General features: G+C 47.9%; 1 protein-coding gene across 2 annotated transcripts in view; it reads right to left on the reverse strand.

Moving 5' to 3' along the window:
- TMEFF1 (transmembrane protein with EGF like and two follistatin like domains 1) overlaps nt 1-12,359 on the reverse strand; it is a 118,788-nt gene that overhangs the window by 79,730 nt on the left and 26,699 nt on the right. Inside the window, exon 1 of one of the 2 annotated variants that reach the window (XM_055302520.1) lies at nt 2,050-2,362. The exons of the other annotated variant lie outside the window; for it this stretch is intronic. Within the exon in view, the coding sequence (XP_055158495.1) occupies nt 2,050-2,254 (205 nt within the window). The 5' untranslated portion in view covers nt 2,255-2,362. Of the gene's footprint in view, nt 1-2,049; nt 2,363-12,359 lie in introns of those variants that run through there. 2 annotated transcript variants of the gene reach the window in all.

Genomic DNA, 12,359 nt, shown 5'->3' on the forward strand with positions numbered 1-12,359 from the left:
CTTGCTCCAAACAGCCCAGCTCCTTAGCAAGGGCCTGGATCTCCAAATCAGTCCCCTTTTCCTACACCATGAGGGTTTCCAGCCCCGTGTCCTTACTTAAAAGTTGTACTTTGCACTGAAGAGTCAGAAAACATACACAGAAACATCCATCAACACACATTGTATTTTCCTAAGGACAAATTAGCTTAGCAAGAACAAATAATCACAGCACATTAGCCAGTAAAATATTTTGACATGGTGTGATCACTTACAAGTTTGATAATAACAGATATTTGCTACAAAAAGGCACTCCAATATACAAATGGTTTTTATTCTTAACCATGAATGTGTGATTATTTATTAAAGCATTATCCCATATCCCACTTAACATTAAAAAAATAAAGTGAAAGTTATTACATGGATGGAAAAGCTTTTAATGGACATGCCATTGTTTACGGTGCTCAAAATCCCTCCCCCATCATAAAACATACCATTATGAAAATTACTAAGGATTTTAGACCTTGAAATCTAAACAGCAGGCCAAAGGTTTTCTTCACGGAGGGTAGCATCTGTGCTGAGACCCCCTTGGTCCCTCCTCACTCCCCCAGAAACAATGCCCCTTCAATAGCCCAAAGGTACAAATGTTGTCTGGCAGACAGGCCAGTGGATCCCCGGGTGGCCTTAAGTCCATCCTCCTTTTCCCTTTCCCCTCCTCCTCCCTCCCCCCACCCTCCACCCCCCCACCAAGCCTCTTCTCCCGCCCTCTGGGTTTAGAGAAGACAAGTGGAGAATTGAGAATTGATAAAAGGTAAGTTAGCAAGGCTGTGGCTTACGATCTCTACCATCCGCTAGGCCAGCTCTAGGAGGATGCACCCACCCCTAAATCAGACCTGGAAGCTTCTCCTTGCCCCAGGGCTCCTCTGGGACCCCTTTTGAAAGGAAGAAGGAACTTTACAGCCCAGATACCCTCATCTCCAGTCTCTTCCATTAGAGCCCCAGCAAGCTCTTTGTTTCCAAGACCTGGGGAAGGGGGGTGGGGGGAGGGGGAAGGCCTTGGAGAAGGGGAGAGGTCACTCCCTTGCTCCCATTGCTGCCAATCTCCAGGCCCTCCCGCAAAACACACAAACACGCGCACAGGGATCATGCTCTTTGAACCGGTTCCCTCTTTTCCCACACCACCTTTAAAACCCAGGGTCACACCTAGCTACAGAGAGGCACTTCCTGAAATCCAATTACTAGCTTTCTTGACCCAAACCCTGCGCAGGATGACTCCCTAGAGCTCCCTCCCTCTGAATGGACACCCACGGGGTTCACTCCAGGACACCCATCCCTCCCCCTCCGTGCAAGCCCCAGGGTATATCCCAGAGCCCCCCGCAGATCGCACGAATGCACAGGGTCATTTCCTGCGCCCCAGGACTTTTCCTTGCAGACACCCACAGACCTCGCGGTCACTCCACCCCCCCCCACGGCAACTCTGAACCCAAAGGACAAATACACACACACACACACAGTCAGTTGGACAGCGTCGATCCACGTCCTCTGGGCCGCCCGTTCCCTTTGCCCGCACGAACAGTCCGAGACCCCACGGTCCCGGGGTCACTCCGGGGCCCTGAGGCTCGCCCCCCGCCCCCGCAGCAGCCCCTCGGCGTCACACACACACACACTCACACACACACACACACACACACGCACGCACCCGGCCTCCCCGGAGCCCTCACCACACACACACACACACACACACACGCTCCCGCGTGCACACCCGCGGTCACACCAAGAGCCCCGCCGCCCCCCGCCGCCCCCCGCCCGGCCCCGTCCCCGCAGCCCACGGCGCCCCGGGCCGCTCCCGCGCAGACGCTCGACACGCGCGGCCACTCCCCGGGACCCCGCCGGGCCCCGAGCCCGCAAGGCACGCGGCGCCCGGCCCCGCTCCCCGCGCCCCGCGCCCCGCGCCCCGCGCCCCGCGCCCCGCGCCCCGCGCCCCGCTCCCCGCGCCCCGGCCCTGCCCGCGCGGCCGCCGGACCGGGAGGGAGGGAGGGAGGGGCCGCAAGGGCGGGCTCCGGCCGCTCCTACCTGAGCAGTTGATGCTCTTGCCTCTGCCGCCGGGACAGTCCCCGCCGCCGCCGCCGCCGCCGCCGCCGCCGCCCGGGGGCTGGTTGGACGCGCGGCTCCCGGGCAGGGAGAAGGCGAAGAGCAGGAGCACCGACGTGTAGCCGCAGAAGGCGAGCGGGGGCGCGGCAGGCAGCCGGAGCGGCGCCTCAGCGGCCGCGGCGCCCATGGCTGGCGCCCCTGGACGGCGGGAAGCGCAGGGAGCCGCAGGCCCGGGGCATCCAGCCGCGCGCCGGGAGCCCCGCCGCCGCCTCGGCGCCTCCTAGCAGCCCCTCGGCATCCCGGGCCCGCCCGCCGCGCCCGCCAGGCCCCGGCCCGCCGCGCTCGGGACGGAGTCGGAGGGGCGCGGGGCGCGCGCGGGGGTGCGCGCGGGGGTGCGCGCGGGGGTGCGCGCCCGCGTGGGGGAGCCCGAGGCGGGGGGCGCGGGCGGGCGGGCGGGCGGGGGCGCGGGCGGGCGCAGCCCCTCGCTCGCCGCTCGCCTTCCCTTTGTGTCCGCGGCCGGCGCCACCGCGTCACAAAGACCCCGGCCCGCCCGGCGAGGGGCGCGTGACAGAGCCGCGGGCGGGAGGGGAGGCTGCGACCCCGCCCCGCGCACACCCCCGGCGCCCGCGTCGGCAGCCCCGCCCCCGCCCGCGGCCGGCGCCGCCTCCGGGGGAGCTATTGTTCCTGCGGCGGGGCGGGCGCGCGGGGGGCCGGGGCCCGGGCCGGGGCGGGGGCGGGGGCGCGGGGGGCGCTGCCCGGCCGGACGCCTTTGCCGCCCTTTGCAAGCGGTTTTCGAGCGTTGCCTCGGCCCAGCAGCGAGGCTGCGAAGGAAGGGCAGGTGGTCCGTCACCCATCTCTGCTCTAGGCAAAGAAACTGAGCCGCGGAGAGGCGAAGGTGACTGGCCCAAGGTCGCACCCCAAGAATTGGACAGCACACGGACTGGGACCCAAGTTCCAACTCCCGCTGTGCAGTTCTTAGAGATGCGGGGAGCGGCCAGGCTGCTCACCCCCACCCCTTCCCCACAAACACCAACTGAATTTAAAAGACCCTTTTAAACATCCATATTGCCCTCTCCCACTCCCCATAAGAGCTCATATTGCATATGCATTTGCCAATTTGCCACATGCAAGACCTGGACGAAGCTTGTCACGAGCGAGCGTTCTCCCCAATTCTTTTTTGCGGCCCTGCAAGGGAGTTTTCATTTTCATCCCCATCCCATAGATGAGGAAGTTGGGCCCCAGAGAGGCCATGGGGTCGGCCTCCCCGTCGGTGCTCTCTCCATCACATCTTGGTAGAGGAGACCTAGGGTAGTAAGGTTATGGACTGGATTGTTCGAAGGTCCTCTGCCTCTTCCGTACATTATGCGGCTTCTCGCCTTGGAGTTTTTTGTGGGGTTTTTTTTTTTTAATCCCGTTGAAAAATTGATAAATATGCCTCAAAATTTTTAGATGTGCGAAAAGCCACCACAAGCAAAGCCACATCGGGGAAAATATTTTCAGTGTGAATAGGAGATAATATACTCAATATGAAGAATATAAATCAAGAGGAAAACGTTGACATAACAGAAAAATGAGAAGCTGACTTGTCTTTTTAACTTAAGATACAGGGATGCCTGGGTGGCTCAGGGGTTGAGACTCTGCCTTCAGCTCAGGTGGTGGTGACCCCGGGGTCCCAGGATCAAGTCCTGCATCAGGCTCCCCGTAGGGAGCCTGCTTCACCCTCTGCCTCTCTCTGTGCCTCTCATGAATAAATAAGTATTTTTAAAAATAAATAACATAAAATACGACAATATATATGAAGGCATATTTAAACCCACTAGCAAAGCCAAACTGTGGAAGGGGCCTCGGTGATCATCGAAAGATGAATGGATAAAGAAGCTGTGGTCTATGTATACCATGGAATATTCCTCAGCCATTAGAAACGACAGATACCCACCATTTGCTTCAACGTGGATGGAACTGGAGGGTATTATGCTGAGTGAAGTAAGTCGATCGGAGAAGGACAAACATTATATGTTCTCATTCATTTGGGGAATATAAATAATAGTGAAAGGGAATAAAGGGAAAGGAGAGAAAATGAGTGAAAATATCAGTGAGGGTGACAAACATGAGAGACTCCTAACTCTGGGAAATAAACAGGGGTACTGGAAGGGGAGGTGGGGGGGGGGATGGTTGGGGTGACTGGGTGACAGGCACTGAGGGGGGCACTTGGCGGGATGAGCACTGGGTGTTATGCTATATTTGTTGGCAAACTGAACTCCAATAAAAAAATTTTTTTAAAAACCCACTAGCAATAAAAGGCAGATTGAAACCACAAGGGTTTTTTTCCCTCAACATAATTAACAATAGTTAAAAGAATTAACAAAATCTAGTGCTATTAATTTATACATCTTGGGAGGGCAATTTGAGTTTATATCAAAAACCTTTAAAATATGTTTACCCTGTATTTTTTTAAGATTATTCATTCATGAGAGACACAGAGAGAGAGAGGCAGAAACGCAGGCAGAGGGAGAAGCAGGCTCCATGCAGGGAGCCTGATGTGGAACTCCATCCCAGAACCCCAGGATCCCACCCTGGGCTAAAGACAAGCGCTAAACCGCTGAGCCACCCAGGAACCCCCTGTTTACCCTTTAAATCTAGGAATTCCGGGTATCGGAATTTATCCTAAAGAAATCATTGTACAGGGATCCCTGGGTGGCACAGCAGTTTGGCGCCTGCCTTTGGCCCAGGGCGCGATCCTGGAGACCCGGGATCGAATCCCAGGTTGGGCTCCCGGTGCATGGAGCCTGCTTCTCCCTCTGCCTGTGTCTCTGCCTCTCTCTCTCTCTCTCTCTCTCTGACTATCATAAATAAATAAAAATTAAAAAAAAGAAAAAGAAATCCTTGTACAAGCACACAAATATGTATGTAAGGATGTTCATTACTTTTTTGTAGTAGTAAATATAAACTAAATGTCCATCTGTGGGAAATAAAGTATGGTGCCTCTTTGTATGGCAAAGTATTTTGCGATTTTATTTATGATGATAACATGGAAAAATATTGATAAAAAAAAAAAGAAAAATATTGATGAGTTGAGAAAATCCCATATTTCTAAAACATACATGTGTGTGTACACATCCCTAGGAAAGATGTCAAGAAAAATATACAGCTATATATTAACTGTGATTATCTCTGAAAGGGGGCTTATGAGTAATTGACACTTGTCCTTTATATTTTTCTATATTGTCTGAATTGTTTTTCAATGAAAATTTTTACATTTATAATTTAAAACTCTTATTTTCTTTTCAATTATATTTTCCACGGGCTTTTTATGTAAATTCAGATGTTAACTTTTTGTTAAGATTTGCCTCAAACCTTTAAACTGCTAGCATGGATATTGGTAAAATGAAAATCCAGCTTCTGGCTTCTGTTTCAAGTGTGATCCCAGGTTTCTGACTGCTAAGCCACAGCTAAAGGCTCCTTCTCAGAGCATTCCTTCAACAGCTTCTCTGCTAGTCTTGACCTCTTCTTGTGCTTCTTTCCCACCCTCTTGTCTTGGCTCTCCCACCCCCAGTATTGTGCATTTAATTTTCATTTGACTGCTAACCATAGCCTAGGCAGAAATACTAGAGGAGACAACCCTTAAATAAAACGCAAAACCCCAGTGCCCATAAATCACAAATTAATTTGCATCTACATCTTTCTTCAAATTAGGTAGGAAAAATTCAGCATAGATTTCTCAAAAGTTGTCAAGTTGAAAAGGGACTCTACTACAGAAATAGGATTTCTCCGATTTCAATCATCCAATCTCAGAGAGGAAAAAAGGTCTTAATGGTCATCTACTACAACCCCCATCACATGCTTTAATATTGGTGACCCCAAAGTGTTAGGTAGCAAGAGTATGGGACTTGCTAAATGAAAATCACCCAGAGTTTTAAAAGAATGTAGATTGCTGAACACCACACCAGACATGCTGAGGGGTGGGTATTCAAGTATCCCTTATTTATATTAAAGTTCTCTAGTAACTCAGATGCACTGCCAGTTTGGAAAACACTGACCTAACCTCAATCAGTCAGTTACTGCTCTGTAACAAACAACCACAAACCCTTAGCAGTGTGCCACAATTAGCATTCATTTCTCATAGGTCTGGGGGTTGATTAATCTAGGCTAGGCTTGGCTGAATGGCTCTGCTTCAAGCGGCAGGTTCAGCTGGGCTTGACTCCTGTGTGCAGGTTGAGCTCTGATCTTCTCCAGTATTATGCTTTTGGGGGGCCCCAGCTGGAGGGGCAGCAGGCTACCCAGGGGGAACTCTTATGGAGTTGATACTGGTGCAGGGGGGCATGCCCAACTGTGTAAGCATTTTTCATACCGCTTGTATATGTCTGCTAACATCCCACTGACTAAATCAAGTCTCATAGCTGAACCCAAAGAAAGGGGGAAGGGAACTCTATTCTTCTGGAGGTGATTGAGAGAGGGAGTGACTACAGGGTGCGTATTTTTGAACAATGAACTATCATAAATCCTATACTTGAATGCCATTATCTATTCTCCGTCAGAATGTTTTCAGTTCTGGGGTGCCTGGGTGGCTCAGTTGGTTAAACATTCTAAGCTTGATTTCTGCTTAGGTCACGATCGCAGAGTTGTGAGGTCAGGTTCCTCACTGGGTGTGGAGCCAGCTTAAGATTCTCTCTATCCGGATCCCTGGGTGGCGTAGCGGTTTAGCGCCTGGCTTTGGCCCAGGGCGCGATCCTGGAGACCCGGGATCAAGTCCCATGTCGGGCTCCCGGTGCATGGAGCCTGCTTCTCCCTCTGCCTGTGTCTCTGCCTCTCTCTCTCTCTCTCTCTCTCTCTCTGTGTGTGTGTGTGTGTGTGTGTGTGACTATCATAAATAAATAAAAAATTTTAAAAAAAAGATTCTCTCTATCCTGCTCCCTTTGCCCCTACCCTACCCTTCCCTCTCTTAAAAAAAAAAAAAAAGAATATTTTCAGATCCAAGTAACAGAAAACCAACGCAAATTAACTGAAGAGGAGATTCATTGGCTCAGATTTAAAATTAAATTTTTAAAAAGCAAAAGCTAGTGCCCTCTCTTATGAGTTGGTTTTTGTCCTCAATAAGGCTTTTCTCATGTTTAAAACATTGCAGTCCTTCAAGAAATCTTTATGAGCACCCACTGTGTACTAGGCACCACAGTAGCCTTGGAGGGGCAAGTGATCATTCTGCCTTGCTGTCTTGGGGGAAAGTGGGAGGACATCTGAAAATTAACAATTACAACTCAGTGTGATAAACACTAAATAGAAATGAAGCATGTGGGCAGGGGTAGGAGTAAATGGCAAATCCTACTCCACACTCCCAGGTTGGCCAAAATTCTGGCTTTTCTGGACCTCCTGCTGCAGGGTCTAGCTGCATAATGAAGCCCTAATAAATGGTAATGAGACAATTTGGGACTGACAAATTGGCCCTGGTAGGAGAGAGTCACAGCACTTGAGCTCAGTCCAGAAACACTGGAATGATTTATGATGCAGCACTGACACAAGCCTGAGATTGACCTCTGGCCCATCTTGGGAAATTAGAGCCCCCTTCCTAGAGAAAGCAGTCTTTTCAAAAAATGGAAAGAGTGAGTGAAGTCACTCACTCTTCAGTCATTCATTCAGTAAGTTTGTACTGAAGGCCTACTCCTTGCTGAACACAATGGTGAGCACAACAGACCTAGTCCCTGCCCTAATGAAGTTTACAGTCAAAGATTAATCAAACAATTATACAAATAAAAGTGAAATTGCAACAATGTTGATAAATGCTATGAAGGGAAAGGTCAGAGGTTTACCTGTTACAGTGATGCTTGCGCTAAGATTAGAAGGCTAAGTAGAAGTTGGCCAAGTGAAGAGAAAGTATTCCAGGCAGAGGGGACATCGTGAGCAAATGCCTGTGAGTAAGAAGGGTCTGAATGCCAGCCAGGGTAGTAAAGACAAAGTCAGCTCGTTTTAAACTTCATTCATTGACTCAACAAATATTTACTGAGTACCTACTGTGATGTAGGCACTGTTCTAGATGCAGAGAAACCTCAGTGAACAAAACAAAGTCCCTGCTTTTCATGGAACTTCGGGTCTAGTGAGGAGACCCCATCAGAGTAATCCTGGTGGGGGAGAATGATTGTTGGATCAGGCCACAACAACAGCAACTACAATTCACCAAAGACCTACTGCATGCCATGTATTGCCAGCCACTTTGTATTTACATCACTCATCTTCCCACCCACCCTGTTGGTAGGCATTATTTCCACTTTATAAGTAGGAAACTGAGGTTTATGAGGTTAAATGACAACTCAAACCCCAAAGCTACAAATTTGGAATCACCTGACTCTGATGCCAGAGTTCCACCACATGAGCCAGTAGACAGAGCAGCAGCAGTGTCTGATACAAAACGGAGCAAAGATTGGCACCACTAAGACTGCAGCCACCACAAAGTGTGCACAAACAATCCTGAGCCCCCTGCCAGCATGTCAGGAGACTTTTGTTGGGGCTTCTTGTGATCAGGCAGGGATTACAGTAATGTGATTACATTGCTTGTAATTACAACTCTGGTTGAAAGCACTATGATTGTTACCCACATCCCCTTAATGGTCCTCAATTACGTAGATGGGCAGAAGCCAAGGAGGCAAGGGTTGTAGATATCTGAGCAAAAAGTGCTATAGGGATCCAGAGAAGTAGCCTCACTCTGCCTAGAGAAGAACAGGCTTCACCACTGTAATTTTGTCAATTTGAAAAGCATCCCACCCAAACAGTCCCCATGAGTGGGTAGGGAGACTGAGGAGGCATCTCTGGGTTCTTCCTGCAGGTCTTCTTGTCTTCCAATTGTTCGGTATTGCACTGAATACAGAAGTAAGATTTTTCTCCATCTTTCAGCAAATGGAAATTTTCAGCTGCAATTCAAAAATTTCTCCAAGGGTTTAACTCCTAAAGGATTGTACCAAAGAAACAGCTTCTCTGACAAAGACAATCACACATAAATGGTAGTAAGAGGTATAGCATAGTAATTAAGAGTGTAAGCTCTGGAACCAAACCATCTGGTTTTGCATCTTAACTCTGCCAGCCACTATAGCTCTATGACCTTGGGCAAGTTACTTCTGGATGCCTCAGTTTCATAATCTGTAATATGAAGATAAAATTTCTATTTGTTTCAAAGTGTTATTGTAAGGATAAAATGGGTTTGGATGGGTAAAATGCCTAGAGTAATGCTTAGTTTATAAGTACTCAATAAATAATTAGCTAGGAATAGTAGTGGCAAAGTAAGCACGTAATAACTGCTAACTATTATTAGTAGCAGTAGCCATTAACTGCATTTATATACTAGGCTAAGAGCGTCACGTGTATTATCTAATGTAATGTTCCCAAAAACCTAATGGGGAAGGGTGCTATCATTATCCTCATTCTGTAGCTGAGAAAACTGAGATTTGGAGAGTTTAAATAATTTGCCTGTGGTTACACAGCGAGGAGGCAGCAGGACTGGTGCTTGAATCAAGGTCTGTCTGACTCGAAAGCCTATGGTCTAAGACAAAACTCAAAGAGTTAAAGTCAGCAGTCAAAACAGTTCATGTGAGCTGACAGGTTGCTAGAGAGACCTGCAGGAGGGCAGCCTGCTGAGCGGCAGGAAAAGTGGTGACAAACAGCCAGGTGGGTCAAAGGGAAGGACACGAGGTTATAGCCAAGAGTCTAGGAACTTGAGAATGGCATCCACTGAGCCAAGAATCATGAAAGAGAGCTAAAGCAAGAAGCTAACTACATAGAGGAATTAAGAGTGAGCCCAATGGAGTTAAATAATTATATTTTACCACTGTATATTTAAGTATGTCAGCTTGCCTCTGTATGTATACATACGTATAGAACATATGTCATTTGCCTGTGTGTGTACATATGTAATGAGTGTGTCAGCTTGCCTCTGTACATATGCAAAAGTGGCAAGCATATGTCATTTTACTCTCTGTGTACATATGTAGGGAATGAGTGAGTATATATCAGGTTGCCTCTCTGAGAGTGTGTATGTATGCATATTTGAGTGTGACAGCTGGGCTCTGTGTTTGTACATGCAGATTTACATGTATGTATCCATGCACTGTATATAGCAACTCATCTATATGTGTACATGTGAGCTTAAATTGAGTCAACCATTTTCTAATTCTCCTTCCTTGGCTGTTAGTTGAAAATTATTTCCTACAGTCTGATGGACTCAGCATCAGGATCAATACAGTTAGACTTGGCACTTAGTTTGGGTTCCTAATTAAGGAATTTATAAAGTTGAAACAAAGACCACATTCTAAAGCTGTTTCTCCCAACACAGAACAATCATGATAAGACTTAGGACAGCTATGGTGGTTTCGATGGGAGTGGGAGCAAGGGTCAGGGCAGGGTATGGAGAGTGGTGACAGTAGCACCATTCATCTCATATTCATCCACAAGTGTTTAGAGATTGCCTGTTATGTGCCAGGCAACCACATTAGCCACTGAGGATGCACGAGTGAACAAGATAGGCACAGTCCCTGTCCTATAGTCCAAGAGGGAGTCAGACTTTAAACAATGATAATTGTGAAAGATTTTTGCAAAGCATGTGTGAAAGCATCACACAGGGATCCTTAACATCCCAGGGGCAGTGGGTATCAAATAAAGCTTCTCCAAAGAAGTCATATGTAAGCTAAGGCTGGAAGATTGAAGAGTTAGGAGGGAGGAGAAAGGGAAGAGTATTCCATGAAGAAAGTTCAACATGTAAAAATAAAAGAATATGGCAAGATTAGAAGCAGAGAAGCCAGCTGTGCCTAAAGCTTTGGAAAGTGAGCAGGTAAATGACATAAAGAATGAGGTTGGAGACTTCAGGAAGCATAGGCCAGATCACATAGGGCCTCTCAAGCCAGAATAAGTATTCAGATTCCATCCTAAAATTATAAACAGGAAATTGCCTGCTCAGATTTGTGTTTTTAAAAGATCACTTAGGGATCCCTGGGTGGCGCAGCGTTTGGCGCCTGCCTTTGGCCCAGGGCGCGATCCTGGAGATCCGGGATCGAATCCCACATCGGACTCTTGGTGCATGGAGCCTGCTTCTCCCTCTGCCTCTCTGTCTCTCTCTCTCTGTGACTATCATAAATAAATAAAAATTAAAAAAAAATAAAAAAAATAAAAGATCACTTAGTTAGGGGTGCTTGGGTGGCTCAGTCAGTTAAGCATCTGCCTTTGGTTCAGGTCATGATCCCAGCATCCTGAGATCAGGTCCCATATCAGGCTCCCTGCTCAGCAAGGAGCCTGCTTCTCCCTCTCCCTCTGCCTGCTGCTCACCCTGCTGGTACACTCTCTCTCTCAAATAAATAAAATCTTAAAAAAATTTTTTTTTTAAAAATCACTTAGTTAAAGGTGTGAACCATAAGGTATGTTAATTATATCTCAGTGATGCTATTGAAAAAAAATCACTTGGGCTGCAATCTACAGAGTAGATTGGAAAGGTACAATGCACCCAAGGAAACCGTGGGAAAGCTATTGCAGTGGTCTAGATGAGTGATGATGGTGGCTTGGACTAGGGAAGATGGTAACAAGTAAATGAATTAGATTGTAGGGGTGGGGGCAGTGATCAACAGAATTTGGTGACTGTCTAGATGTAGGGAGAAACTGTCAAGCCAGGGTTATCCCTTGGTTTAGTGGCATTTACTAAAATAACCATTTCTGGAGAAGAAGCAGGTTTGGAGGAAGGATGATGAGCTCAGTTGTAGGCTTACTGAGTCTGAATGGCCAATGAGGCATCTGTATCGAGCCAGTTGGATTTTTAAGTCTGGTGTTCTTGAGAGATTTAAACCGGACATAGAAGTGTAGGTGTCATCAAAGGATAAATTAATTGAAGTCACAGAAGTAGGTGTGATGACTTAAAAGTGACCAACAATGAGAAGAGGGCCTAGGCTGAAGCCCTGAGGAACTCCAATGGAGGGAACTATGAAAGAACTGCCAGAAATTTAGGAGGAAAATGGGAAAAAAACAATGTCATTGTGACCAAAAAGTGTTTCAAGAAGCAAGATGTGGTCAACTGCTCAAATGCTGCTGAAAAAGATCAAGCAAGATGAGTACTACACAGTGTCCAATGTATATATCCACTTGAAGTCATCAGCGATCCTAGCAAGAGCCTGTTAAGTGGTAAAGTGGTAAGAGTAGAATCCAGATTAGAGCATGTTGAGACATAAGTAGGAAGTGGAGACTGATCATTTAGACAGGTTGGCTATAAAGAGAAGAGGAACAACGCTAGAAGTAACTATGGGTGGAAGAGGGACTTTTTAAGATGAGACTGT

This window comes from Nyctereutes procyonoides, unplaced genomic scaffold (assembly GCF_905146905.1).
Source record: "Nyctereutes procyonoides isolate TBG_1078 unplaced genomic scaffold, NYPRO_anot_genome, whole genome shotgun sequence".
NCBI lineage: Eukaryota > Metazoa > Chordata > Mammalia > Carnivora > Canidae > Nyctereutes > Nyctereutes procyonoides.